The 25882-nt window shown below is 28.8% G+C and overlaps 1 protein-coding gene across 1 annotated transcript in view; it reads left to right on the forward strand.

The window, feature by feature from the left end:
- LOC107455240 (vascular endothelial growth factor A) overlaps positions 1–25882 on the forward strand; it is a 58499-nt gene that overhangs the window by 28146 nt on the left and 4471 nt on the right. Inside the window, exons 2-4 of the mRNA XM_016072743.3 lie at positions 13774–13888; positions 21464–21654; positions 23756–24051. Of these exons, the coding sequence (XP_015928229.1) occupies positions 13774–13888; positions 21464–21654; positions 23756–24051 (602 nt within the window). The remainder of the gene's footprint in view (positions 1–13773; positions 13889–21463; positions 21655–23755; positions 24052–25882) is intronic.

Below are 25882 nucleotides of genomic sequence, written 5' to 3' on the forward strand. Positions count from 1 at the left end.
ATATATTAGTGGGGACTAATATATATATATATATTAGTGATGGGCAATAACAGGTTCCAGCTGTTACCATACAAAATAATACCTGTTCCAAATATCTGTTCCAAAATAACAGGTCTAAGGAAAAAAATTTCAACTTTTTTACATTTGAAAGATAATTTAATTGTTGTTGCTGTATTGAATTGACGTTGCACTAGAGCTGCACAATGGGCTATTGGCGACGGTCTGAGAAACATCCCTAAAAATGATCCGAAGACAAGCCATTACAATTTTAATTCTCTGCAGAGGGGATGGCACCCCTGCTTCGGTAGCCCAACGACCTGCACGCGAAGTCGAGCGCTTTACAGTAGAACAGTTTAATGAAGACCAGTGCCGCACACCCTCGGTTCCTACGCACACTGATCCAAGTGGTCACCCACCCGCACACTGACCTCAGCCAGAAATATAGTTTAGATTGGGAAGTATTTTTGTAGCAGATACATATTTTTCTATTAATTTGACAAAATTAGATAATACATATTTTTCTTTCTAAGAGTAAGAAAATATCGCGAAGTTTTTTCGAGTTATTTTTTAAACAAAAAGAAAGAAGTTACGCATTAATTTCTCTTTTATTCTCTATTGTTTAGGCTCGGTGAAAAAATTATATTTCGTCCTTTTTTATGTATATATATATATTTTTCTTTTTGTGATTATACTTTAAATCAGGTAGTTTAAATTGGTTAAAAACACTTGAAAAGCATTTTCGTTAGTGTAATCAAATATAATGAATAATAGTAGATACAATAATTTTTGTTACAAAATATAGTTCTTTTTAATGCATTTTTAGGAGAAATGAGTGAAGCAGAAAAAATTCTTTTACATAATTTGCCTCTTTTTAACAAGCATAAAATAATTTAGAAACAGGTTTATTACTTGTTTCTAAATAAAAAGGATATAGGAGTTCCCTATTACATTCTGTTTGACGATATAACCAGAATCTTTTCATTTCTACGAGAGGAAAAAAAATGGAACTTCATTAATAATAATAAATTAGAAATTTAAAAAAAAATTAATCTCTGAATTTAAAATACAACATAGTGTATTATTATTTTTAAATAAAAACAATTTAGGAAAAGCACGTTATATTCTGTATATGTGACAAAATAACCAGCATTTTTTCATTTTATATAAAGAAAAGAAATAGGGCTTAGTTGTCTTCTAGAATTTTAAGTTGACAAAAATGAAATTAAATATAACCTAATGCCTAAAAATAATCTAACTGCATGTATTGCAACCTCGTCGCAACTTTTTAAATAGTTCGAATAACATCATTTGATAGTTTTAGGCTAAAAAAGTATTTATACTAAAATGTAATTGATTGAGCTTTACCAATTTGCACCAGATAAAACATTTAGCAAATTAAATATAAATAGAGCATAATCCCAGACTTTTAAACATTTTTTTAAAGTAAATATTCAAAATAAACATCAGTATACGAATTTAGCATAATTTTTTAAGAAACAAGTCTTTTTAACAATTCTTAACTTTTCTTGGATTATTTAAATAATATTTTTCTTTCAAAACAATCAGCACAGTAATATCAAATTATCACATACTATGTAATGGTAATTTTAATGTCAAAAGAAAATTCAAAACAAGAAAAAAAAAGAAATTCGCCAAATTAACTGTAATAGATTTTTTCCTTTCCTGCAGAATATTATCATTTAAAAATATATTAATTATTTTCTTCAAAAATTCAAAGTAAATAAATCTTTTAAGCAACAAAATATTAGGCAATGCCAGAGAGACATCTATTTCTATGCGAGTGGACGAAATTAACCGCAATTTCAAATCACTCATCACATAGAACATTGATTGAATTATTACAACAAATAACTACGAGGGAAATAAAGGACACGCCTTCATGTAAAGATATTGAGAGAGTCAATTCTTAACCTCGAAGGTCACGGTCGATCTCGACCTCGAAAAGGAAGCCGCCGATAGTAGCGAAAGCTAGGGAGGTGGTCCGAAAGTCAGGGGACCAATGGCGTAAAGAGTTGCCTGGATTCTCAAAGTAAACTACTTGATTAGATGTCCCCTAAAAGACGATTGTAAATAATGCTGTAAATACAGTAGGCGAAAAAAAGAGATAATAAAAAATTGGAGCATTTTTATGTAAATGTAGGCCGTAGTTACTCTATAGTGAGCAAATCACTATTTCAAACAAAATATTCTGAATTTTTCATTAAATATATAAAATATATAAATTTAATGACCCCTGAAACTAAATAACTAAGCTTTATTATTAAATCACATACATAAAATATTTTGCTTAAAAAATAATTACATATTATTCTATTATCCTTCATCTTCTCAGTACTATTGTACTATCCTTCATGCTTCGTCATAAGTTCAGCATTTTAAAGAAAAGATGTAAAAAAGGATAAAGATTGTGAGAAAAAATATAGTGTTTGATAATATAGCTTGCCTACAAAGAAAATAAAGTGTTTAAATATAGCTTGAATTCGCATATTAAATATAGTTTTAACAATTTTAGCACATCCTTCTTATAAGGGAATAATAAGTTAAAATATTTATTGCCTTAAAAAAAGAAGGAAAAAAAAAAGGTGAAAGAGAGAGTAAACCTAAGGAGAGAAGAAATGAGATAATAAGACTCGTATTTTGTAGGAAATTTTTTTCTATTTTACATGTAGGAAATATGTATCAATATCAAAAAATTAGGAAACATATTTAAATGCTTCTACTTTTTGCATCACAGAAAAAAAATTAAAACAAGGAAAATGCAATTGTAAGCAACCGGCGGCCCTCCCCCCCATATACCCGAGCATCAAAAGGGCAGGGGGACAGATCACCGCTTACCCGACATTCCTACAAATAAAATAGTAGGCAAAGCTATCACAAAATTCTTGCCTATTCTTGAATACAAATTTGTTCAAAAATACTAACCTGCTTCACCTGTTCCAAAATACTTGCCTGTGACAAAATACCATCTGTTTCAAAATACTAGCCTGTGACAAAACACCATCTGTTCCAAAATACTAGGCTGTGACAAAATACTGACTGTTCCAAAATACTAGCCTGTGACAAAATATCGCCTGTTCCAAAATACTATCCTGTGAAAAAATATCGGCTGTTCCAAAATACTAGGCTGTGATAAAATATCGCCTGTTCCAAAATACTAGCCTGTGGCAAAATACTGCCTGTTCCGAAATACTAGGCTGTGACAAAATATCGCCTGTTCCAAAATACTAGCCTGTGATAAAATAACAGGCTGTTTCGACATAACGTGTGTTGGCTTCGAATGTTGTTGAATTAACATTAATCTAAGTCTTCATAGAAAACTAAAACAATATTTATTGATAATATAAGTACACTCGTAACTTACTACATTCACGTACATATCGTATCAACGTTCTACAAAATAATAATGTTTGCATCACAAAATCGAAACTGAAACTAAAACATAACCGCAGTTGCCATTCTTCATTTTTACAATATATATGCGCTTACGGTGGCCAAGCAATAAATTTTTGGCCAGATAATTGAATGACAATTTTTGCCTAGTATTTTGGAACTGGCCTTTGGAAGTAAACTGTTATTTTTATAACAGGTACGATTAAATATCAGGTGAAAAATACCTGTTCCAAAAAATATTAGCCATCTCTCTCTCTCTCTCTCTCTCTCTCTCTATATATATATCNTATATATATATATATATATTGGTTTAAAACGACATAACCGACGGAGTTAAACGAGACCGCTATTCAATGAAAAACAAATATTTGAAATTAGCGGCTAATCGCATATCAGCTATTCACCACGGTATGTGACGTCAGTAAAAGATCTTGGTGATCTCAACGGCCTTATTTCTCGGTGGCTGTGAGCTAACCCGCATTGGCGTTACATGAAGAGGAAGACCGCGAGAACCTCCCACGGTTAGCCTTACGGCAAGGGGACTCTAACCCATGATCCGTCTACCACTGAGGATATTTCACGTCAGCACTGTGTTCGGTGCAAGCCGGATGCGAAATTCGTATCGACTGAGATTCGAACCCGGTTCGCTGCATTGGAAGGCGAACTCTCTATCCCCTGAGCCATCTTGGCTCTAAAGATGAAATGTGTAGAATTTAGTTGCCAATTTTTTATTTTATTATTATTATAATTTTTTTTTTTTTTTGAATCTTTACATCCCTCAGATGAAAGTTAGGATTTTTATTATTTTAAAGTTTCGCTCCAATTAATTACTTACGTTTAAGTGACAGTAGAAATATTATATAATATTATTACTATAGAAAAGTGCTACAGAATTTAAATAGAGCTTTTTTCGTATTAAATCATAAACTCTTTCAAAATTATTATGCCTTTTTAAAAACAATAATATTCTTCGAAAATTAAACATCTATGTTTTATTCTTGTTATTTATTGGAACAAAAATTATTAAGTTTCCTAAACTAAAATTAATTTTAAAGCAAAATAGTTTTAAATATGTATGTTTTGTATAGTTTTTCAAAGCAAATATAAAAATTGAAGAAATTGTTTGGATATTTATTATGTAATATAAGTGAATAAAGAATTCATTATCTGATCATATTACAACTATATGAAAATGATTCGTCTTGATAGTTATTATGTAACTTATTTTGTTATATAAGATTTTTGCTGAGTCATGAATTATTTTTTAAGTACAATTTTTTACTCCCCATTAGAAACAAAGTTTAGAAACTTTGCATTAGAGGGGTTATTGTAAATTAATTTGAAAAAAAAAATAATGTAAAATAATATTTCGTAAATTTTTTTTATTAAAATGAAAAAAAGTTACAGTTTACTTTTAAAAACGGATTCCTTTGTATCTAAATTGAATAAACACGTGATGTGAATAAATTTGTGCATGACAGCAAAATCATCCAAGGATCCGGAAGTAACATTCTTCACCACGACAATGAGGAATCAGCTGATCTTATATGACGTCACATCACGTGATGGGGTAAAAAATTAATAGGGTTCAAAGAACATTTTTTACCATTTTGATTATCTTTCAGGACATAATTTTTTCTGGATTATTTACTTTTACTAGAAATAAATTAAATTTGAAATAAATTATATTTGAAATGAGTTAAATAGTTATTGTTTATTTACAAATAAGAAAAAAAATATTTAATTTAGCTTAGCAAATCATAAGATTATTTACAGTAAATGTTACACAAGCAACAAATTTATTGCAGTGTCGCAATTTGTTTTCAAATGAAAATTTTATTTTTTTATTTATATTTAAAAACTTTTGAATGATTCTTTTTTCAGGTTTAAATCGAATGACAGCTGATTTTGATTAAGTTAGGCAGATTTTTTTATAATCTGAATTTGTGCCTTATGTCTGAAATTGTGCCTTATGAACATCATCTTACATTCATAATGTTTTTTGTAATAGAGTTTCTAAAATTCAACCTAATTTGAGTTTTTATTTTTCTAATTTAATTTTTAATGTACTTTTAAATGTGAAAATAATTTCCTTTAGTGAATAAAACTGTAATGCGTCAGTTGAAATTTTAATATAATTGCTTTCTAGATTGAAGAAAACATTAATGTGAACAGAAAATGTATAACCTTCATTTAGCCTGCTATATCGTCAAATATGTGATTTGTAGTCGAAAATTCGAATGCCTTATTTATTAAAAAATCTCCACTTATTAAAAAATACCATTATCCAACTCAATTATTGAAAAATTGAGTTAGCTTTACTTTCATGTTTCTATCTTATTTTAAAATTAGCACACCTCCAGTTTATTTATTCTTTGAAATAGAGAGCCTCACAGATGAAACAAGATTGGAAAAATAATCTACCCATTAGACTAAAAGGTTCTGTATTTCAAAATGTATTAATATGGATTGCCATTCAAGTTCAAGTCCACTTCAAGTTTGCTCTTTTTCAACTGAAAAAAAAGAGCTGATAAGTTTAAAGCTGTTTTTCTAAAATATCGTTCAATTATTCTCAATTATTTTCTGTCGAGTGCAGGTCGTCCACCTTTACATGAATTTTACTAGAGTTCAAATTTTTATCATTGGTTGTACACGCACGGAACAAATCTTTAAAAGATCCTAGAATGATTCATGCAGCTATTGCTTAAACCTAGCAAATCAAAATAACCATTTACATCGCACCTAATATTCCAGTAGGAGATTCTGGAATGCATCCGTTGGAACGCGATTTGTGAGTGATTTCAGAGAGACAACAAAACTTTACCTACACTATCCCAAGGTTGAAGAAAGATTGATAGCGGCTAGACGACATGATATTTATGCTAATTTATTGAACATTTTTATGACTCACTTTCACGATAGAGAAGCGCAAAAATTGCCCCCTCTAGTTAGTTAAATAGAAATAAATGATCAGTTTAGGTTTTAGAAAGTAGATTTAATTCTTTTATCTATGGTTAATTATCTTTATTTTTTTGACAGAAGCAAAGAAACGCGGACTTTCTCCTGTCCGTGTAGATACTCTTTGGATAATATTTTCACGAAACTCGTTTATGAGGGATTCTTTTGTTAAGTTTTATGCATTTCATATTTTAAGACTGAGAAGTAATTCTTTCGATTTTTAGCATTTTATTATTTGCTTTTTAGTTTTAAAATTAAATTCATTGATACTTATCGGCTAACGAAACTCATTTATCGTGTTTGATTCTTTTGCTAGTTTTCCTGCATTTCATATTTTAGGACTGTGGGACAGCTAGTACATGAATGTTTTTTGACTTTCGACACTTTATTATTTGCTTTTCAGTTTTAAAATCAAATTCTCTAATACTTTCAGGGTAACATTTTTACGAAACTCATTTATTGTGTGTAATATCTTTCGTTAAGTTTCATGCATTTCCCATTTTAAGACCACAGAATAATTAACCCATGAATGTTTTTTGATTTTTGATATTATTTTTATTTCCTTTTGAGTTTTGTATATTTTAGTAAAGTATAGTATTAGTATCAAAATTTAGTTTTATTTTCACTTTTAATTTTATTTTCAATTTCCATAAGGAATGACATAAAAGAATTATAAATTCTAATTTCAATGAAATGAAATTTATAATTTTTTAATAATGTATAAAATTTTTTCGAATTTTCACCTCACTTTTAGGAAAATGTTATAAACGCTCAACTATGATTTCGTTATAGTTGATAATATAAAAACTCTATTAGCTTCAAAAACTTATGAAGGTGGTTAAGTTGACATGTTTCGAGTGCTTTAAAATAGGCACCCTTTCTAAAAACTAGTTAGAGGTGAATGAGGAAGACAAAATATTTTTGTACGCTCGAAACCTATTGAATTTTACTACCTTCATAAATTTTTGAGGCAAATGAAATATTTATATTATCAAATACTTTTGTCGCTTCTGTTTCTTAGAATTATTCATTTTATATGATTTTGGTACTTTAAATTATGATGTTGTGCAAATTTGCTACAACCTTAATAAGGTGTGTCAAACATACTTCCATTCTTGTTGAAATATCATTTCTTGCAGTAAAGTTTAAGTATTACGACAACATAGCGTACCTTGAAATCGTATTAAAGTTAGAGCAAATTTGGATGATATTAGACTTCAATACACTCTAAAACTTATAACAACATAACTTATGAAGAATTCTAAATTTCCACTCTTGTTTTAATGCCTTTTGTTTGACACACAACTATTACATTTTGTTATAATTTTTATAAAACTTTTAAGAAACAGGATCAAAATTTTCACCCTTTTTTCAAAAACATGTATTTCCATAATTTTTTGTGCTGTTTAACCTCCTTATAAGTTCTCAAAAATGTTTATAGATCTTCCTAAACACATTAAAAATTTAAAAACGCTAAAAAATTAATTAATTAAAATGTTTTTGTTGAACTGGGCTGTAACATTAAAGTTAGAATTGTTTATTTTAATATTTTTTAAAATTTAATATTCAATGCAGAAAATATGTTTCTCAAAAATATCTTTAACAGTTTAATTGTTGGAATATACATAATTTTAAAGTTGGTAAAACATTAAAAATGACATTGTAAGCTTAATTATCACTTAAAGTCAAATATAATCCCTTGTCAAGAAGAAAAAATCGAAACTAGGTTTCATCACACGCTCATGAATTTTATCATTTGTAAGATTATTATTTTTATACTGTTATTTTTATTCACACTATACTGTTATTTTTTAAAAAAATAATTAAAAACTTTCAATTTTTTTCACTCCGAAAAAAATCTGGTAAAATTACAGTACTGTATGGTAATGACATTTCTGATAATCCCCCTCTATAATTCTAGTTAATAAAGCAAATTATACGGTATTTAAGCCATTCATTTATTAATTTTTCTATTCATATGGTAAAGGTCTACCGAATATTCAGGGTATCGAAACTATAATTATTATTACGACACATTTAGTAAAAAACACAATAGTGAAAAATAAATGAAACCGAATAAAGTGTTTTAATGCCATGCTCTAAGGCAGTGATTCTCAACCACTGTGTCGCGGCACGTTTGTGTGCCGCCAAATATTAGAAATGACAATAAAAATTATAATGCTTTTTTTATTATGAGTAAAGTTTAAATTAAAGAAAAGTGAATGTACATATATATATATATATATATATACTTTTTATAATTTTTACACGCTTTAACAGCGTGAACATCTTTGTCGGCGATTGTCTTGTCTCTGACAATCTTAAAATAAGATGGAAGTGTTTAAATTGTATGTGACACACAATTTTAAAAAATGTTGTAAGAGTAAATTAAAGTAAGCTATGCAATTAATAAACAAATTAACAAAGGATAACTAAAAAAACAAATATATAAAAAACAAAGGATAACTAACAGAAATTAAGCTAACAATTAATAATTAGCAAAAAAACTATTTAACAAGAAATCACAAAAAATAACAGTTAATGTAAAAAAAACAAACAGTTAATAACTATAGAAAACAAGCAAACAATTAATAACTAGCAAAAAAATAAATAACTGTTACTAACTAATAAAAAATTGGTCGAGAGAAATAACTAATCCCTTAATAAATGTGCTTTTGTAGTACATATTATTTTATTTCACATTCACAATTATTATCACAAACTATTTAACACAGTGTAAAATAGGTAATTAAACAACTTTTAATTTAATTTTTTTCTTTGTGTGCCGTCAAATTTCGAAATCGTTAAAAGTGTGCCGCAACAAAAAAAAAATGTTGAGAATCACTGCTCTAAGGCATCATTATAAAATTAAACTTACCATATTTACCTAATTTCATCACATAATTATAAAACCATATTTAATTATTAATTTTACCAACTTTATAACCAAAGTGCTTCAGTAAATATTACAGACCATTTTGGTGTACCATAAGCAGGCAACACGGTTGAGTTTACCATATTCTGGTAGTTTTGACCACACTTTTTTTTCTCAGGGTGCGTCCTCTTCAATAAGGGTATTAAGTTAGATAAAATTTTTATCAGGAGTGACCAAACAGTGACTTATTTGACGATTGCGAATCAGTACTCATGTTACAGTAAGTCCCTAGTTTATATTTCATAAAAATGCTTTATTGATCTGTTACACATGTTAAATTTCCTTACTGTTTGTTTATAAGTGTATTCTTCTTATAAATATATACTTCACACTGTTAAAACTATATCCTATAAATTTATTTGAATGGAAAATTTAAACATGCATTATAATTTTTAAAAAAAAGTTATTTTAATACTGAGAAAGTGTATAAATACAATGCTTGTAAGTAAGCTTGAGGAATTTAACGTAAAAATAAGAAATAAAAGATCGTTTGTTGATTTACATCATATTAAAGTTTGATAAACCAAGTGATCATTGATTTTTAAATTACTAGAATGATTTCTCTTTATGTTTTCATTATTAAATGCAATTGTTGCGTTATTGCTAAAATATGATATATAGTAATATAATTATATATAAAATAAATATGATTTTTGGTATAGTTAATGGATTAATATATTTCAAAATTAATGCATAACTACTTATCAAAATTTTGAATAATTACAAAATGGGTGTAATTCACGAATTGCATTATATGGGTTATATGTAAAATAATTGAATTATATAAATAAAAATTATAAAATTATTTCATTATTGTCCTGTGCGTCATATTCATAGTTATATATCAATAAAAATGGTTGCTTGAAAATGATTGGTATTTTATTGTTATTTATCACATTTTTAGCAGCACGAAGAATGTGAAAAATTTCGATTGGACTAATAAATAAATGGAAAAAAAAATAAATAAAATATCATTAGGCTTCAAAAATATGTTTTAAAAAATTAAAAAATTACGGAATGAAAATAATTTAATAACTGCATTGAAAAACAATAATATTTATAACAATTGAATTTTACCAGCAAAATTTATAAAACTACTCCGTTATTGTCCAGTATATCATACACAATACTCTTATATGGTTTAAAATAAGTGCATGCAAATGAATAGAATTTTACTATTATTTTTGTCCTTTTGAGTAGCCCAAGGAATGCAAAAAATTTCTAATTAAAATTAGACTTGCTTATTCCTTTTGTATTTAATAAAAGAATTGGAGTAAAAATATCTTAACAAAAATGACATTTGCGTTTTTGGTTCAAGACGTGAGTAATATAAAGTAAATATTAATGAGTAACTAAGATTAAAAATACGTTTTAATATTTATATAAAATACAGTCACAAAGATATAGAATGAAACATATCGAAATTTAATTCTTACAATAAAGTAAAATATTTTTATCACTTTTAATTAGAAACTAACTTAACTTTTCTACCTATGGTAAAAATGTTTTAATGCTTATTCTTGAAAAGCAAACGTTAAAAGAGAAGATACATAAATTAGTGACTCGAGAAATCAGTGAATTCTTTAGCGAGCAAAATTATCTGGCGAAAAAAATTACATTCATAATATCTATTTTGCCGTAACAGAAGGCACAGGTGAATTCAACTGCTATCGACAGAATATACGGTTGTGAAAACTGGTGCTTAAAAGTTTTTGTCACGGAATAGGTGTCACGATTCAAAAACAATTTATTATAAACGTTTCCGTAGTTTCGGCGAATGGCAAATTTTATCCATATGGCGATAAACAACTGTTACTTGGGTGATTATGAGACCTTTAGAACTGTTTTCATATAATTTTAAAATCTTAAATTAATAATTATCTATATCTATCTATATCCAGTGTTCATAAGTTACTCTTTTAGCAATGGATTTTTATCACACCAATAGATAAAAGTTGATACTAATTTCGATAGCCCTGTTTAGTTTCAATATACAGTTAATTATAACGACAATTCTTTATAGAAGAAGAAAGTTTCGTTATAACGAGCTTTTTTATATAAGAAAATACACGTATTTAAGGTTAAACTAACAAACAAAGACTTAAAAATAAACATATTCAGCTCTTTTCCTTTAATTTTGACGACTATTTTGCTTTATAATTCATATCTAAAGTAGACTGTTTTTGCCTACAGATTGCAGACTGAATTACGTAGCTTTGTACTTTATAAAAAGTAGAAATGTCTAAGACAGGAATGCTTGTACAACAAGCCTGTGGTCGGACACACATTGCTTTATACAAATCGGAGTTTGTTATCGCTTTATTTTATTAATACCTGATATAATAAAAATAAATTCTATTTAGACCTTGGTTGTATAATATTGCTCATTTGAACATCAGAAAATTGTATTTTTCTAAAAATATTTTGTAGTAATAGTGGAAGGCTAGTAATTTTTAACTCATTATAAACACACAATTTTTTTATTTTCAATATTAGCATTTTTTTCCGTAATAGCGAATACGTTACATGGAGCTTTTACTGTAAATTAAATTTTAATTTACGTAAGATTTTAGGGAAAGAAAAAAATTTATCTGAATTTTTTTTATTATTTCTATGATAAAGAAAAATATAATTAAAGAGCCTTGTGGAAGAAGGTTTTAAGAGAAATTTTAGCGAAAATATCGGAAGAAGCTGTTTGCAAAACACATTTACAAACTTATTCTTTGAAAATCGTCATATTTAATGACTTGGATGAACAAAATTAAGTTCTATACATACAGTTGAAATCAGTGGTTGGAAAAACTACATTATTTTTATAGTTTACTACAACTGCTTTGTTACAAATGTAGTTAGCTACTTTTTTTTAAATGTAGTGACTACAAACTTCTTTGGAGTTTAGTATCTATTTCACTATTTTAATGAGATGAACTTTGCTGGAGAACTTAATTTACATTTATGTTCAAAATGGTTCTGAATAAGAAATTGGTTTACATCAAATATAAGAGAAAAATTAAGAAATATTTATTCATGTTTACATGAGTTGTTATTCCAAAATATTTTTTCGAATTTGTTAATTTAATTTTTAATTTTTTATGCTTTTTTCAATAGTGAATATTTAATTTAAGAAATGCAAATAATCAAATATTTGAAATTTTTTTGATTGTTTAATGCTTTTTTATTTAATTTAATGCTCTTATATTTAGTACATCGAAAATACGTTCCCTTCTTTTTAAATAACATAATGCTTCACGAGTGTGCATTCGCATGTGAAAGTGGGACCAAAGTGATTAATTAACTATTTTTCGTAATGGCTTGTTTAAATATTAATTATACGTGATACGTAATTTCTGTTTGCGCTCTGATACGGATACAGGGTCATTTTCATTGCATCCATAGACGGAACCGCGAAGATTTGTACCAATCTAATAATTTCAAAACTTATTTCCGTTCGAACTGTGTTTCGTTTTTAAACTAACGTTAAGAGTAGTTTATAGGAATCGTTACAAAATACAGTTTTTTTGCATAGCACTACTCACTTTACTACTTTTTTAAAGAAGTAGCACACATCACTACAAACTCTGAATCAAATAGCGACTGCAGTAGTTTCACTACTTGTAGTGTGCTACTTCCGATCACTGGTTGAATGGAACATATTCTTAAACCAAAACTCGTGTTATCAAAATGTGAGATGGTTCCTTCATCCACTAAATTCTTCAATTATCCATAGAAGGTTATGTCATTTGTGTTGGTGATTATAAAATTATTTCATTCCGTTGTAAAGTAGCGAAGTATATATTATAATTAAAATATTTGATTTCATTTCTTTCTTAAATATTTAATATTTTTAAAATTCTATTTAATGATTGCATAATAATATAAGTTTATGTTGTACAATTTTTATTAGACTGTAACTATTTATACGTGAAATATTTACGAAATAATGATTTTGTTTTTAATGATCTGAATTAGGATTTTATTTCTTTCTTGTTAAATGTTTAACTGATATTTGATAAATGAAATAATGATTTTGTTTATAATGGTTTTGAATCATTGTTGAAATATTGCGAAATAATGATATTGAATCATTGTTGAATTATTACGAAATAATGATTTTGAATCTTTGTTGAGTTATTACGAAATAATGATTTTGCTTATAACGGTTTGGATCAGGATTTTATTTTTTTCTTAAATGTTTAACTGATATTTGATAAATGAAATAATGATTTTATTTATAATAGTTTTGAATCAGGATTTTATTTCTTCTTTCTTAAATGCTTAACTTTTTAAAAATTCTATTTAATAATTGTTTAAAAATTCGAAGTTTTATGTTGCTCAACTTCTTTTAGACTGTAATTATTACGACGAAAAATGCTTACGAAATTATGATTTTCTTCCTCTCTGAAATAAACTTTTCTAAAATTCCATATAATGATTACATAGTTTTGAAAATCTTTTTTTTTAAAATTTAGGTTCCAGAAGATTTTCTAATTAGACTTCAAACAGTTCAAAATATCAGTCAGTTCCTAAATAGCTGGGTAGATCAAGCTGCAGTCCAACGAGCTTACTTATCTCAGGGAGATGAAGGTAAGGTTTAATAAAAGCTCAAACTACAGTTAGAGTAACTTGGATTCGGATTAAAATTATAACTATACAGTCCCTGACCAAATTATTAGACGCACTATAAGATTCTATGTAAAATCTTAATTATCAGGTGATACTATACAGCTTTATTGTTTTTACTAGACTGAAACCGGTTTGCTCTTGTTAAATAATATATAATTTAAATTCGACGATTGGATAAATTAGACGATATATTACATAAATATAGAATATTTATTATATCGGGTATTATATTTGTATATTATAATAATTAGACCTAATTATTAGACACACTGTAGTGTTTTAATAATTACATGTTTCGCACGAGTTTCTATGCAATACTTTGTATTCTTGTATGTCTTTTTATATTTAGACATACGTGTAATGGGTTTTTATTCAGGAGATTTTTTACATACTTTCTGTTAGTATTTATTTTTAACGTATTGTATTACAATGCTTACCTACTGATACACGAACGTAAACAAGTGGAAACCAGTTTCAGTCTCGTGAAAACAATAAAGCTGTATAGTATCACCTGATAATTAAGATTTTACATAGAATATTAGAATGCGTCTAATAATTTGGCCAGGGACATATACTATCTTACTTTAAAGAATTACCTGCGATTTAAAATAAATAAATTAAACTAATTTTATCCCATAGTAAAATATTGAAAATCAGGAAAATTTAAAAATTTGTTTTAATCACTTAAAAAAATTAATGCAATAAGTTTTATCAAAAATGGTGAAGAAAATTATGTTTGCATCTGAATTAGAATGTAATATAAGACTTAAGAGGGCGCTAGATCGCAGGTGAAAACTTTTATGTCAAATTCTCTTTGAACCTACATAAATAATTTAAAGTATAGAAAAAGTCAGTTCCGGTAAACTTAGAATAAATCTTGAAATTTCAAAAATTGATTTTTTTTCTCAAAATTTAAAAATCAAATTATGACAAGATTTATTAGGATCACGCTGTGGGGGCGTTGTCCTACTTCAGTAATTTGTTTACGTTTTGATGTTTTGAATATGTTACTGTGAATGGCCGAAATTAGTAGTTGTTGACTTCCCCCGTAGAATGTTGACAATCACAAAGTCACTTTGATAAATGTCCGAAATTTATACTACACTGTGACACTACATGAAATTATGGTAAAATAACCGACAGCAGTCTGTCCATCTGATTAACCGTAAAGTTTACGGTAACAAAGATTTTTTACCTTTACAGTTTTGAAACCGTTTACAACTAGTATAGTTATTAAATCATGAATACAAAACTATACGGTTTTTTAATCATTTACGGCTATCATGATTTCAAAACCGTAAAAAAGGAAATTTAACTGGACTTCTCGTTAGATAATGGGCAATTCTTCATGTGTATTAAAGGGTACCAACGCTGCGACTCAAGGGATTAGCTCTCTTGGCTGTAATATGTAAGCAGTTTCAAGGAACTAAGTTGCTTCATTAGGTGGGCTTAGTTGGTTCTTGTTATTTAAAACCGTTTTAGGTAAAAATAGTTAATAAACGATTTTTCTCACGTTTCATTATTATCTTATTTATAGTTATTTGAATGTTTTGTTTTAATATGGTAAAATAACAATGAAATAGATTGTTATTTAGCCGTGAATGAACGAAATCAATAAAATGTCGACTTTCACCGGTGTAAGTCGACATTTTATTGATTTCGTTCATTCACGGTAACAAATACATTTTTTTACCATTATAAGCTTCATCTAACTTTCTCTAAACTCACTATTTTCAAAGGAGATGAAATAGAATTTCCCAAGGAAAGTTTTTCTTGAGGTCTTCTTAAGGGTTGTTTCACGCTTTTCTTTGATATTTTACGTTTTATAAAAAGGCTGGGCGTTCGTCAAATTTACACATGAAAATTCATCTGCAATTTTTATTTAGATAGTAACCTATATAAAAGATAATATAAAAGATACTACATCAGTTGTAAAAGTTACTAAAACTTGTGGTAAAATTTTATTTGTTTTTCCCCACTGTAAAATTACACCGGATCAAATTACGTTAAAAAGTAGCGGCATTCAGGGTGCTGGTACTTTTTACCATGAAATCTACAGGGTGTTTATAAAGCCCCGGACCCATTTTGATGTTCAAAAACTCATAAAATAATGAAGATAGATTAAAATTAATAACATAAATGGTTAGATAGACTCAAAAAGTTTCATGACCCTTGTTAATGAGCTTCCACGGGTGCCCCCTTCGTCGCACGGAGAATATCAAGTCGATAGTCAATTTCACGCCAAGTAGCGGCAAACATATCGGAATCCACAGAGGCTATTGCGGTTGTAATTCTGGCTTTTAGGTCATCAATGTTGGACACTATCCTCCTGTAAACATTGTCCTTTATAAATCCCCAAAGAAAAATGTCCAGCGGCGTTATGTTAGGTGATCTGAGTGGCCAAGGAATTGGACCTCCTCGCCCAATCCATCTTCCTGGAAAATAGTCATTCAAAGAACTACGAACGATGATACCCCAATGAGGTTGTGCACCATCTTGTTGCAAAAAGACATGTGGCTGAAGCTCTTCTAGTTGTGGAAATACGAAGTTTTCCAACATGTCTAAGTATACGACTGATGAGACTGTCTTTTCTGTGAAAAAGAAAGGCCCAATGACTCGGTCGTGTATTAGTCCACACCACACATTAACCTTTGGGGAATCCCTTTGTGTCTCACGGTATTCATGGGGGTTTTCAGATCCCCATATGCGCACATTATGGCGATTGACAATGCCAGAAACATGAAAGGATGCTTCGTCGGAGAACATTATGCGCTTCAGAAAACAACAATAGCTTCTGTGGATGCCGACATGCTTGCCGCTACCTGGCGTGAGATTGACTATCGACTTGATATTCTCCGTGCGACGAAGGGGGCACACGTGGAAGTTCATTGACAAGGGTCATGAAACTTTTTAAGTCTATCTAACCATTTACGTTATTAATTTTAATCTATCTTTATTATTTTATGAGCTATTAAACATCAAAATGGGTTCGGGACTTTATAAACACGCTGTATTTTTACCAGAACATGTGATGGAACAGAGATCAGATATACCGTAATTTTTGCAATGATAATTACCGTAAATTAACTGTAAAAATTACGGTATAATATTTTACGATAAAAATGGATTTTACGAATGATCCACCCAAAGTGTTGGTATTCTATGCCATAATTTGATTCGAAATTCTTACAGTGCAAGTGTTAGTATGTTCCCTGTAAAAAATATCTTATCTTTTATTTAAATTGTGGAAACAGTTAAATTTTATAAAAGAATATTTCTGAATTCCCGATAAATAAAATACGTTATTTTTACAGTAAAATATCCATTATTTCGGAAGTATTATGTTCGAAAAATAAAGGCTATGTAAAAACAAGGTAATTTCTGTTTGTGTAATATATCTTTTCTTCTTGATCGTAATATAAATATTTTGAAGTACCTGTCAACCCCTATTTTTTATGGTGCAGAAAATTCTCTATAAAATTGCAAAAAAATTACTTAAAGTGCAGAAAATTTTATGTTTTCAAATTTTATTTCTTATTCAAAGAATCAACTGAACAGTTGCGCTTTTTTTAAAAAAGAAGTTTTTACTTGCTTTATAACTAATTGATATAGTCTGAAGTTATTCACCGAATTATTTATTCTATCACTAGGTACAAAGAAGTCATTATTTATCCGCAAGTATATTTCTGAATAATCTTGGGATCTTTAATTGCTATTTTAAGAAAATGTATGGCATGATCAGTAACAGTCGTTTTACAAATGGAACATAATGTGACACAATTCGCTAAAATGAATTTGAAATAGTGGAATTCATTTTTTAAAAATATCACAAGTTTAGTAATATTTAAAAAATATTTTTTTTAATAATAATATTTAAAAAATATTTAAAATAATATAATATTAAATAATATTTAAATAATATTTTCAATATTTAAAAAATAATATTTAAAAAATATTTTTTTCCCAATGCCCACCTGGATTGACATTTCGTCCATTCAGGCGTATTTGGGCAGAATTGTTGGCTACTCTCGATGAAATTGATCCTTAATTCCCATTACATCTCAAGTCATGCATGATCTAATCTTTTACGTTGGAAATTTGGTCAGATAAAAAAAAAAGTCAATTTTGAAACAATTTTAAGTGAATATGTTATCGTGAATGAATGAAATCAAGAGAATGGCGACTTTCACTGGTCAACAATCGCTTTGTCAAAAATATTTGATATTAATTTATTCGCTGATATTATTATATTTATTCGATATCTGCTGATTAGGAGAAACATCAGTGTTCGAACTACCGGCATACTGGGCAGTTTCACTTGACCTTAAAAAACATTGATGTAGGGCATACCGAGCAGTGGTAATGAACCTTAAAAAAACATTGATGTTGGGCATACAGGGCAGTGATTGTCAACATTCACCAGTGGAAGTCAACAACCACCAATTTCGCTCATTCACAGTAACAATTATATGTTCCAAATTAAATTCAAAATATTATGAAATATGCAACTTTAAATTAAAATTTTTTAAAAGTTTTGAAATTTTATGCCCCTTAGAAGTTTTGTAAACAAATTTCGCATACTTATTAAATATAACGACAACACAATTGTCAAAATGTTATCGGCACTTATGAAAAACTTTCAAAAATGTGTATCAAACTTTCTTAAGAGGAAACAGGAATGTTTTTGCTTTAAAAAATTAATTTTTTTAGTTAAATGTATTTTATCAAGTAGCGAATAAAAACCATATTTCACTCGATTTGTTTTTAAATATATTTAATTCTGTGTAGCTAGTTAAAATAGAAATTCTTCTAAATTAAATATGTGCAGTATCGATGACGTAATACTTCATTCTGAAGACATTCCCTGAAGGTGAATAATTGATTTCATCCATTTCTTTTTCAATAATTATTTCTGAATAACAGCTTTATAAATGCTTTTAAAACCAGTTTGTTATTTAAACAAGCAGTTACTAGAACAGAATTTAGGAGAATAAATCTTTTCAAGAGATGGTATATTCATTTAATATGAGCTGCTTTAGTTTATCTCAATTCATGTTTTATAAAACTTATTCTCACGTTAGGAAACAATAGATTAAAAAAAAAAAACAACCGTAGTCTATCGCGTCTTAAACACATTATTTTGGATGCATTGGTTTTTAAATTGTTACGACAAAGATTTTAATGATGAATAAAGCAATTGCCATGAAAATTTTCTACTAAATATTTACTAATACTTAAAAACAATACTGTTAAGGAAATGAGTTCTTGACTAGTTTTCTTAAAAGAATAATAATTCTTTCGAATTAAAAAATTAAAAGTCTAACCAAATTTTCCCCAATTAAACAAAAATTATTAGTTATTAAAAGCATGAGTCAAAAATCAGATTACAGATATACACTGACCAAGATATTTGTTGTACCGTTTTGATATTATGTTTTTAAGCAACCAGAAGCATACTTGAAATTATACGCATTTACTCTTAGCTTACAGTTACTATCTTTATAACTTTCCTCATAAAAGTTTCTTAAACATATCTATTTAAAATATAGTGCGTTTTATATATATTACTTTTTTCAAACGTCAAAAGAAAAAAATGAATTGGAAGTTTAAATGAGTTAAATGAAAAAAACCCCTCCAAATTAAAAAAAAATTGTTTCATTTAATTATTATTTATTTTATCGAATTTTTGCGAATTAATCGAATTTTTGCGAATTAAAAAGACTATGTCGATATAATATTAACTAATCGAAGATAATATTAGCTTATACGAAAAGTTAATATTATATGCATATTCTAAAATTATATTGAATAATGAATAATGATTTAACCATTTTTTAAAACAAATGAAGAAAAAAAAACATTTGTTAAAACATATGGTTTCTTAGAAGATCTTAGGATTATGAAAATTTTTTACTTTTAATTTTCTTACTTTCAATAGAGGAAGAAAGTATATTTCAACGAAGGAAGTTACTTAATTAGCACCTTTAAAGAACCCCAAAGATGGGTTGATAAATTGACCATCGGATCAAAATTTATTAAGGTGTTCCGTTTTTTCCTATACGCACTTAACAATGTCAAATTTTAAAATTATTTGTTCATCTTAAAATTATGTGTTTCGATTAATAAATTATTATGAAACTTTTATATTTAAATGAAATTTTATTTAAGTAATTGAGTTTCACTATTAGAGATCGAGTGATAAATTGACAATTTAATGAACATGTTGAAATTTAATGTGAAAAATTGACAATTTAAAGAATTTGAAAAAAGAAAAACTTTAAAACGCAAAGAAGCATCAGGTAGCTTTTAAAATTTTTTTTACTTGAAAAATATGTAATTTAGACCGGAGTTGAGTTGAGGTGAAATTAATTAAAGTTCTAAGTTTATAATTAACCAAATATAAGGCATTCCGTAATCATCGTCTTAAATATATATTTTCAGAATTTTTGTCAAAAATAAAGTAAAAAATGTATATACATTATTGGTCACAAATTAATATTCAAGCTGGGAAGAAACATAAACGCTAATGAAGTCTGTCATGAATAAGGGGCGGGGGAAGGAAAAATATCATCACTAGTGGACATGGGGGACGAAACACATGGGGGAGGAAAAATATCAAATTTACAGGATACAGATTCACAGGATTGTCAGATGAAACTTTGAGGTCTTTCAAATAAATACTTTCAACTCCTCTCTATTTCATCCGACAATTAAACGTATTTTGAAGTTTTTAACCCCACATTTTTCAGACGTGGATTTTTTTCGTTTGATTTCAATGGTGTTTTTATTGATTAATTATTAATTTGTGAACCCTAATGCGTGTACTTTTATTATTTTATTATTATTCCTAATATATATACTAAGCGCTGTGATTACGGAATACCCTGCATGTTTATAAACCACTAAGATCTTCATTTGGGTACTTATATTTTGAGAATAAGAAGATCCAAACATGCCCACACTCGTGATATATGACGTCAGCGAAAGCTGATTGTTAATAAACAAAATGACGTGTCAAAGTTGAGCTAACTCATGATTCCACATGACTTAGAATGCTAATTAACGTGAAATTAGCTAAATACAGCGCTATATCGCACATTGAATTTCATGAAATATAATTTTTTCTTAGATTTATTATTTGTTTATGTATTTTATTGTAACAAGTGATTGTTTTATATACCTGGAAACTTCAATGCATAATTAGTTTGTTTATATTCTACATGGCTTTGCCCCTCTCTTTGTCTAAAGTAAGAAATATAAGAATAGAAATCATTGTGAAAGAATCTTTGTGAAGGATTATAGAATATATCACTTAAGAGAATTGATACTTGACTAGGTAAGTTAACTGAAAATAGAATAGAAAGAGCAATGCAAACGTTTTAACAACCAATCAGGCTCGAAATACCCACACTACATCACTTGCATTGTGAGCGTATGTGGTTTAAGAGACAAAATTTAAACAAAAAATTAGTTGCTGCTCTAAATTAGTCCGTTTCAATACATTTTATGTCTTCTTATATTTTCACTTCATTACAGGTGAACAAACTGTAGAAGTTGCTCATCCCGCAGGTTGCCTTCCTGAAATGAAGATTGTGGAGTTTGAAAGGCCTTTCGATCCATCCTTGGTAATCTGGCCCATTTGCACGCGGGTCCGTAGATGCAGTGGTTGCTGTAGCAGTAAACTTCTGCATTGTGTAGCAACAAGAACCAGCACAATCACTGTAAAAGTAAGATTGTGTAATATTTGAGATATGATTCATCCAGTCTCGTTCTATTAATTTGAAGTTGTTTATTTTTTTTTAAAGAAAGGAAAATGCGTTTCTACTTGATCGTCCGTGGCTCTTATGCTAATAATTTTCGCTAAACTGAATAACAAAACGCAACGACAACAACAAAAAAACATTTTTAATTTTGATATAAAATACCTCGAAAACTAATGACCTCATCAATAATATTTTGTAATCTGAATCTTTTTTTATAAATTTTTTCTCTTCCCATGTTGAGTTAACTGTGAGGGTTTTTTGTGGTTTTCTCTCCATGTAACGAAATCCCTGATGGCTAGTTTGAATATAGAGCACTCGCCTCCCATTTTGGTGACCAAGTTTCGAATGCTAGCTGTAACCAATACGAATGTTGCTCCCGGTCAACCACAGTGTTGTCGTAACATATTTTCAGTGGTACACGGATCATAAGTTGATCCCCTTATCCCCCGGCTAACCGTGATGGTGTTTCGAGATTTTCCTCTCCATTTAACGCACATACTGGTGAGTTCCTTCAAAAAATTTTCTACTAGGGCCAGTTTGTCTTAAGTTTGTTCCAATAGTTTATTTGTTTTCTGGGTTGGATTCTCTAGAAATGCGCAAACTTCCATATTATTTAATCTAATAAACGAGTTTTGCCAGTGAGAAACACGTTTAGCCAAATTTTTTGAAAGCAGTAACGCTAAATCTCGAGAGAATTGATTTATTTATATATAAATATTAGTATTAATATGCAAGTATAACTAGAAATAAAAAATAATTGTTTGCATAAAAAGGCTTTATTTTTCTTGATAGGGTATAAATACTCTTTTATTTGTGCTACAGGGTTACTTGATGTAGCAAATGGCGATTAAAAATTTGTCAACGAGTCACCTTCCAATGACCAATTTCTTTGTCGTAAAAGCAGGTTTTATAGTTTTTTTTAAATCAATTTGGAATTTATATTAAAATATTTTATAATATTTATAATATTTTAAAATATTTTTATAATTTAAGTATTTCACGCCTGTTTTTTAAAATTTTTCTTTATTTTAAAAATGAAACTTGTGATGTTTACTATATTTTAATGTTTACCATATTATACCTTACATTATTAATATCACGTCTTTTCAGTCGTTAAAAAAGTAAAACTTTTGAAAAAGTGGCCACTGTCAAAAATGCTACTGGACAATGCCGGTATCAAAATCCCCCAATTTTATTTGTTTATTAGTTCTATACTACAGGGTAGTGATGATAACGCTTGTGTTACTGTAAAAGCTTCTAGTCTGGTAAATCTGTCTACCTTTATTTTAAAAATGAATCGTGTGATGCTTACAATATTTTGAGGAATGCTTCAAAGGAAATACCTTATATTATTAATATCATGTCTTTTTAATCGTTAAAAATGTTCAATTTTTGAAAAAGTTACCACTGTTAAAACTGCTACAACTGGTCAATGGCCGGTAGCAAAATGTCCTATACTACGGAATAGAAATGATAATGCTTGTGTATATGTTATTGTAAAAGTCTGCCGGTAAAACCTAGGACTTAACAAAGTGGCTTGGTAACTCCAAATTTTTACCAAAAAGGCTTGGTTAAAGGCCGAAATGGAACTCTATTAAAGCATACTTCGGACTTTTATCAAAGCATTATGGTAAAAGCTAGGTTTTACCCGTAAAACATTGGATTTACCAGAATTCGGGTTGTTACCGTAAGAACTGTGAAAGCCAGAAGTCTGGTAATTACTAGGTTTTTCTGAAGGGGCTTGGTAACTGCTAGGTTTTACCGCAAAGCCTCTGTAAAATGCCAAAAGGGAATCATATTAAAGCATATTATAACGCCACTTTAGTAAAAGCTAGGATTTCCCGGTAAAATTTAGAATTTATCAGACTTCGGTTTTGTACCGTAATATTTAGACCATAGAGAATCAGCTAAATGCTCTGATTTTTGTTTACGTTGTTTGATTTTATACAGTTAATTAAAGCAAGATGAATTGATGTTTCTAAAACTAGAGGCATGCCTTTGACGAATTTTTACATTAATTTATTATTTTGTTTTATGTCATATTTTCTTCTTTTCTTTTATACAGGTAATTAAAGCACGTTATCCTCACCCAGGAGCCGAAATGTTAGAACTAGAAGGCTATGAAAATGTTCGGCTTGAGCAACATGATCGTTGTGCCTGCAAATGTCGCCAAGAAGAAGCAAACTGCACTTCTCAGCAATGGTATCAACCTGGCCAATGCCGATGTGTATGCAAAAACCAACAAGATGCTTCTCACTGCAGGCAATCTGATCAATATTGGAACAATAAAGATTGTGCTTGTAAATGTAGAAATCAGCCTGAATGCTCGACTGGCTCTAATTTCAATATCGAAACTTGCAAGTAAGCTTTTATTTATTTAAATTAGTTTTAGACTTACTGTTTATTAGTTTTTTGTCAAAATAACGGAAAGATTTCGGTTCAGCCTGAATGCTCGACAGGCTCTAATTTCAATATCGAACCTTGCAAGTAAGAATTCATTTATTTAAATTACTTTCAGGTTTACTGTTTATTAGTTTTTTTCAAAATAACGAAAGGATTTCGGGTCAGCCTGAATGCTCGACAGGCTCTAATTTCAATATCAAAACTTGCAAACAAGCTTTTATTTATTTAAATTAGTTTCAGACTTACTGTTTATTAGTTTTTTTCAAAATAACGACAAGAGTTTGGTTCAGCCTGAATGCTCGACAGGCTCTAATTTCAATATCGAATCTTACAAGTAAGCTTTCATTTACTTAAATTAGTTTCAGACTTACTGTTTATTCGTTTTTTTCCAAAATAACGAATAAATAAATACTGTTAATACCAATTATAAATACTGTCAATAAATAAATACTGTTAATACCAAAATAAAATAAATAAATACTGTTTTTTTAGTTGTGATAAAAATTAAATAGCCATATCAGCTTTACGATCCAAGGATCAATTCTGAATTTAAAATTCCGTATATATATTAATTTTTACAACAGCGGGCCCAACTGTGCAACAGTGAAGAATTTCAAAGGGGGGAAAAACAGTAGGAAGACAGAACGGAGTTTTTTCAAAAGTTTTTGATTCGGTGTAAATTGAAATAAATAATTTTAATTAGAATAGATAATAATGTTTATTATATCGTTTGTTACGATGCATGATGATTTTTGCTTTTTAATAGTTTCTTTTTCGATGGTATTCTTAGTAACGTTTTCAAGCTACATCCGATTTGAAAGACGGATATTTTTACTACAAGTCAATTTTAAATTTAATATTTTTAACTTTATAAAGTTGTTAAAAAAGTACTGAGTATAATTACCTTTAAATTAAACATTTTCCAACAAATTCCGGCTAACAATATAAATTATGATCATCAGAATGAAAATTTCATATATGCCAATGTAACTGATACCACAACTGATACCGACTCCGCTACTGATACCACAGAATATAGAACTGGCTTCGGCATTGTTACTAAAATGCACGGTACTTTAATCGAGGCAACCTCCACCAGGATCTCAAACAATAGTAGTGTTTACATGGCAGAATTGGTGGCAATTAATAATGCTTTTCTCTGGCTCTCTAAAAAAGAATATCCAGACGCCACTATCTATACTGATTCGCTTTCCTCGTTGCAAGCCTTACAAAACCCAGTATCAAGCTCAAAAATTGTTGAAAACACTAAACAATTATGGCGATCCAATATACTCTGCAATTGGGTTAAAGCTCATATAGGTACTCAAGGCAACGAGGAGGCGGATCGAGCAGCTAAGAAAGCCACCGATCTCTGCCGGGTTGCCCTTGAGGTCCCAAGCTCCATCGCCCAAATTAAAACTCAGGTTAAATTATATAGCATGAAGCGCTGGGGGCTGGAATGGCGGAGTTCCGAGAAAGGGAGACAGACATTCAAATTTTTTAAAGACCCGAAATTAAATAGACTACAAGCAAACTTCTATCTCAATCAATTTTTAACAGGCCACGGAGTGTTTGGAGAACACCAATATAAATTATTCCACAAAACTCCAGAATGCAATTACTGTGGTGAATATCAATCTATTGATCACTTGTTAATAAATTGTTCTCAATTCCAGACAATCCGGGGCAATAACTTTAATAATATTGGCCAACATCAATGCTATGCTAACCTGACTTGTAGAAATATCATAAAAAAGATTATTAAACAAACTTTAGAGGATGTATTGGG

The sequence above is a fragment of the Parasteatoda tepidariorum genome, chromosome X1 (genome assembly GCF_043381705.1).
Source record: "Parasteatoda tepidariorum isolate YZ-2023 chromosome X1, CAS_Ptep_4.0, whole genome shotgun sequence".
NCBI classification, from domain to species: Eukaryota; Metazoa; Arthropoda; class Arachnida; order Araneae; family Theridiidae; genus Parasteatoda; species Parasteatoda tepidariorum.